Below are 5,818 nucleotides of genomic sequence, written 5' to 3'. Positions count from 1 at the left end.
TAGTTCAAAATACAAATTCATCTTTAGCCATATATAGAAATAGTAATATGTGGTGTAATTATACATCAAGCAATGTTTCATACTTCACCAAAATGCAGTTAGCCTTACCCGTGGGAGTGTTTCTTATTTATGGGGATAGAGCTTGGCCTGGGATTCTGTCTTGTTTAAGGGGAGGACCTTGTAGCTTAGGAAGATTTCAGTGGGCTGTGCTATATGAATTTATTGGACCACACTAAACTGAAGAACTACATAAGCCATTGGGAAAGCTACAAGAACATAATGGCTGAAACATTTTTTGGAGACGGGTTTAACGGCTTAGGCATATGGGTGAAATGTTGTTTTATGTTAGGTATATTTTGTTTGCTGATCTTCATATGCATATTAGTGTGTGTGCTGTGTGTAATACAATGTAGATTGAGAAAGCTATAGGTAATGTAATGTTAGCTGCTTTAGAAAACGAAAAGGGGGGAGATGTCAGGGGAGATGAAATGGAAACTCATGCTAGGCCTTGGAGCAGGCCCCTAAGCCTGAGCACAAGTACTGAGAGGCTCCTCCTAAGTCAACCCTGGGAAAGGTATAGTTAATGTTTCTTTTTAGTAGTTAGAAGAGTGCTGTGTTTTGGTTTTAACATGGAGTTTCTTATGAGATAAATGCTGATAAGCACACTGAGGTTTTCAATTGCTTCTGGCAATGAAGGAAGCAAAAAGACTGCCAGGACTGCATGATTAATGTGTAAACACCTGGTGTTGTTAAGCTGGTAGGAAAGTGCTGTAACTGGATGGAAAAGTACTGTAACTTTCAAAAGGTATATAAGCAGCCTGCGTGCTGAAATAAAGGGTCTCAGTCTCAGCATCATCCACGATATGAGCCCGTGCCTCAGTCGCCACAGTCTAGTGTGTCCCTCTGTGGGGCTTCCTGCTCTGGACAAGTGAGGAAGAACAAGAGAGGGTCCAGAGGAGGTCAGCCAAGATGGGGTTTGGGGCCTCAAGCACGTGGCCTGTGTGGTAGGCTGAGGGACTGGAGCTTCTTCAGCCTGGTGAACTGAAGGCTCAGAGAAGCATGGTGAGAACCTGCAACTTCTTGAAGGGTGGTTTCTAAGATGGTGGCGCTTGCCTTTATAGTGGAAAAATACAGAAGAAAGGAAGAGTGTCAGAAGGTGTGCTATGGGAGTTTGAGACTAGACATGAGGAGAAAGCAGTGTCATTCCAAAGGCAGTGCTGTGGTCCAATAGGCCACCCAGAGAGAGTCTGCATCAGCCCATGGCTTTGTGTTTCAAGGAGCAGCCAGGGAGGATAGAGAACTATCAGGAAGCATAGTGAGATGTTGGAGTGAGAAGAGGTTTGGGTGTCCCCAGTCTTCACAGAAAGAGGTGCAGGCATGGGATACTGCAGGACAGACTGTGTTAGAGGCAGCTGGGAGCTGTGGCGAGGCTGAGAGCACACAACAGAGATGACCTTTTCGTCACCTTGGATATGGCTGTTGTCTCTGCAAAGAAGGCCTGTCAGTAGATACCTTAACCTTATTCACTAAGACCTCATTACCTCCTTGCCACACCCAGGACAGACCCAGAAGGACTACCTGTGCTGTAGTCCTGCACTTGGCATTGCTCATCCCTACATCACACTGCCCCAGGAAAAGCCCTGAGTAACATGTGAGGGACAGGCTCTCCCTTCCTAGGGGCTGGAGGTCAGGGCTTGGCCTTTTGACTTAGAGTAGCACATTTGTTTTACTCAGCATCAGAGCCACCCTGACATGGCCTTTCTCTACCTGTCATCACTCCCTGGAATCTTCTGCTATGAGAATCCCATTGGGAGGTTTTGTGAGTAATAGCCCTCAGTGGGACCATTAGCAAGCCAAGGAACTTTGAAGTTTGCATCTGACTGTCTTCTTTCAGAGTTTTCTTCAACTTCCTCTCAGTGCGTGAGGTTCATGGAGTTGGCACCAAACCCTCGTGAGGGGTCATTAAGCTGCCTTGGGCTGTTGCTGTGGTGCTGAGCTGGGCCAGGCTACTGGGCCGGAGGGAGCTCCTGGCAAGTGGGCAGCGCTGCAGAGAGACAGCTCTGCCCAGGAGCAGCTCCTCTGCAAAGCGCAGCAGGGCTGGGGGCACTGCCTGCAGGCACCCAGGGCAGAGCAGGGAGGCACACACAGCTTCAAGGCAGCCGGGGCTGGGAGGCTGCTGAGAGCTCACTGTGGAAGAAATCTTCAACAGCCCTTGAATGGTAAGTCTCTGGATGGAGAGCAACACATCTTCAGTTCCTATCTGGGTCTCCAAAAGCTCATATAGACCACAGACTATAGGTCTTTTTGGAAGGGTTTTCCCGTGGAGGAGGAAAATGTGCTCCACAGAAGAGATTCCCTGATGCACTGTCAGAGTAACAATGATTTGTTAGTTCAATTTATTAGTGCCCATAATGGCGCTGTGGGGAGAAACTGTGAGGGGAAGGAGAGACCCAAGGCAGGGAACGGTCAGAGATGTTCACAACTCCAAATCACCACAGGACATTGGAATTTCAAGTGGAAAGTCAAAGTAGGGGCTACATTAAAAATGAGGACCTTTCTTGGGTCTGTGAGCTCAGCTTTCTTCTAAGGGAAACTGGAAAGGGGCTGTCAACTTTGAATAAGTCACTGAGATTCCTGAGCCATTACACTGAGGGGTAAACAGATCTGTCAGAAACCTCATAAGTGCCTTCACTCACTCCTCTACCTACAGACAGCACCAGCATCCCCTTTGCTTGAGGCTTAAGGTTTTGCCTGATGTGCTTCTTAGGACTTACAAACAGGGAGATGCCCCTGGGCATCTGACAGAGATCTGTCCTGCTGCCAGGAGGGGTCTGCAGGGCAGAGCTGAGCACACGGCGGGTGGGACGGGGGCTGACAGCACTGACAGGGAGGAGATAAGGAGACAGAGAATTTACTCCAGGCAGGGACAGCTCCAGGCACCAGAGAGCCAGGACACCCCTCCGCATTCTCCTGATTCTGCACCAGGGCACAGGCAGCCCTTTTTTCCCTCAGAGATCCCCCATCTTCAGGCTGAGAGTTACGTGAAAGATAAGGACTTCTGCCCCTTTGAATAAAGTGCCCTCACTCAGCAGCACAAACCTGAGCTCACAAAAAGGAATTGACTGAATTTCCCCCAAAGAAAGGGAAATATTTTTGAAGGGATTTCTGGGGGAATAGCATAAGATTGAGTAAAAAAATACACTGTACCTTGTGAATGTCTTCTCCTGTTTTAACCTCATTGCCTGCAGTGAACATATGTCCAACAGCAGCTTCATCACTGAGTTCCTCCTCCTGGCATTTGCAGACAGACGGGAGCTGCAGCTCTTGCACTTCTGGCTCTTCCTGGGCATCTACCTGGCTGCCCTCCTGGGCAACGGCCTCATCATCACCGCCATTGCCTGCGACCACCACCTCCACACCCCCATGTACTTCTTCCTCCTCAACCTCTCCCTGCTCGACCTGGGATCCATCTCCACCACTGTTCCCAAAACCATGGTCAATTCCCTCTGGGACACCAGGGCCATCTCCTACTTGGGGTGTGCTGCACAGGTATTTTTTCTCTTTTTCTGTGATGCAGCAGAGATTTCTCTTCTCACTGTGATGTCCTATGACCGCTACGTTGCCATCTGCAAACCCCTGCACTACGGGACCCTCCTGGGCAGCAGAGCTTGTGTCCACATGGCAGCAGCTACCTGGGGCACTGGGCTGCTCATTTCTCTCCTGCACACAGCCAACACATTTTCCCTACCACTCTGCCAAGGCAATTCCATAAACCAGCTCTTCTGTGAAATCCCCCAGATTCTCAAGCTTTCCTGCTCAGATTCCTACCTCAGGGAAGTTGGACTTATCATGGTTAGTGCCTGTTTAGCATTTGGGTGTTTTCTTTTCATCATGATGTCCTATGTCCAGATCTTCCGTGTGGTGCTGAGGGTCCCCTCTGAGCAGGGGCGGCACAAAGCCTTCTCCACGTGCCTCCCTCACCTGGTCGTGCTCTTCCTGTTTATCGGCACTGGCATGTTTGCTCACCTGAAGCCCCCCTCCATCTCCTGCACATCCCTGGACCTGGTGGTGTCATTTCTGTACTCAGTGGTGCCTCCAGCAGTTAATCCCCTCATCTACAGCATGAAGAACCAGGAGATCAAGGATACCTTGAATAAAGTGATGAGTGGAAAATATTCAGAGTCAATGAAGTGCTTTTCTTCTGCAAATCACTCATGATGTAACTCATTACAGACTAAACCCATTCTCTGTAGGTTTTTTTTTTTGCTGTTTTGAGGTTTTACATTTTTTTCTAACTTTGCTTTACTTCTTTTATTTTTATTCTTTCTTTCTTTTACGTATTTTATGAAAAGAAATTTCATTATTTTTCCCTTTTTTAATTATACATGTATCAAGATTTGGTGTGACCCAGAGACTCAGTAAATGAGTACCTGTGCTTTCTTTATGTCTAATCAAAATAAAGAACACTGCAGCGCCATGTTTCTCTGAGATCCTTCCTCCAAGATATTCTCTAGACATTTTTGGTCAGTGCCTGTGTGCAGAGGTGGAGGGTAGAAGTGTCCCAGCACAGCAGTGCTTCCAGGAAACGCAAGCACCTGCTCTTTCCAGAGCTGTTCGTTTTCCACATCCACTTTCTGCTCCTAAGCCCTTGTACTGATATAAATTCTGAGTGTTTTTGAGCCTTGGTCACAGTCCCACGGTGTGGCAGTCCTGTGACCGCAGGCAGGGACAGGCAGTGGGCACTACTGGGACAGAGCTGGCCTTCATGACAATGATTCCATCAGTCAAGGGGATCTCAGGGCTGTGCATGAAGGTTTAGGTCTTCTTCCAAAGCTGCTCTCAAGAACATCCTCAGGAAAGTGGCCTGCAGAGGAAAACACCATTGGAGTGCTGAGCAGTGTGAGTGTGCAGGGTGTGGGCACACAGCAGTGTCCTCGCACAGCCAGGCCTCCTGCCAGAGATCTGAAGGCCCAGCAGAGCAGGGGCTGGGCTGTGCCCATGTGCTCTGGGCACCCCAGGGAAGCTGCCCCAGGGCAATGAATTAGCCCCTTACAACCACGACCAGCCTCTCACCCCAGCTCAGGTGGGTTTTCTGTCCTTGCACACATGGATACCAAAGCAGTAGGTCGGAAGTCCATGTTTACATTGTAGGGAGGAGATGTAAGCATGGACATCATGTACATGAAGTGAGATGAACCCTAGTGAGCACAAAATCCATCAGCTATTCCTGGGGGTGCCACCATGAAGGCCTGTGGTACAGGCCATGTCATGAGGTCACTTCACTTAGAGAGTCAAGTCCCCCAGGAAACCCCCTGAATGCAGCACTGGGAGGTGCTTCCCTGAACCGCCGTCCCTGTGTCCATTCCTCATGCCTCGGGGCATCTCCCACGGGTGCAGAGCAGGGCGAGCACCGCAGGGCTGAGGTGCCTCCCAGCCTCTGGGGGTGGCATCAGGAGTTCAGAGAGACACTATGGCTCCTGCAGTGCACTGCCTCTGCGTGTGCAAGGGAAGGACTCGTGTCTCTGAACAGCCCTGTGTGTAAGAGGAGTGCCCGAGGCCAGCTCAGCTGTGGGCACCTGACAGAGCCCTGACACTTCTGTGTGTGACTGCAGGAACAACCTCACCTTCCCAGTGAGATTCACCTCAGCTGCCTTGGACAGGCTCATTGCAAGTGCTCCTGTCTGCTCTGTCACTCTCCCCTGGGATTCTGGATTGTGCCCTCAAAAGTGCCAGAGCAATCAGAGAGGCTCTGGGGTCCTTGGAAAACGCAGATGTCAAAACCATCTTCAAGAAGGTCAGGAGCGAGAACTGGGAGAAT

The 5,818-nt window shown here is 49.7% G+C and overlaps 1 protein-coding gene across 1 annotated transcript; it reads left to right on the top strand.

Moving 5' to 3' along the window:
* The first annotated feature begins 3,255 nt into the window (after positions 1-3,255).
* On the top strand, positions 3,256-4,218 carry LOC122154276 (olfactory receptor 14A16-like). Its single transcript, XM_042801624.1, has one exon. The coding sequence runs from the start codon at positions 3,256-3,258 to the stop codon at positions 4,216-4,218; it is 963 nt and encodes a 320-aa protein (XP_042657558.1).
* The last annotated feature ends 1,600 nt before the right edge of the window (positions 4,219-5,818 follow it).

The sequence above is a fragment of the Tyto alba genome, unplaced genomic scaffold (assembly GCF_018691265.1).
Source record: "Tyto alba isolate M040663 unplaced genomic scaffold, T.alba_DEE_v4.0 Super-Scaffold_36, whole genome shotgun sequence".
Classification (NCBI taxonomy): Eukaryota; Metazoa; Chordata; class Aves; order Strigiformes; family Tytonidae; genus Tyto; species Tyto alba.
The sequence above is the reverse complement of the archived record's forward strand: the minus strand, read 5'-3'. Positions and strand labels throughout refer to the sequence as shown.

Bases quoted from the DNA above. Each gene is read 5' to 3' on its own strand.
- LOC122154276 (XM_042801624.1), top strand. From the start codon at position 3,256: ATGTCCAACAGCAGCTTCATCACTGAGTTCCTCCTCCTGGCATTTGCA.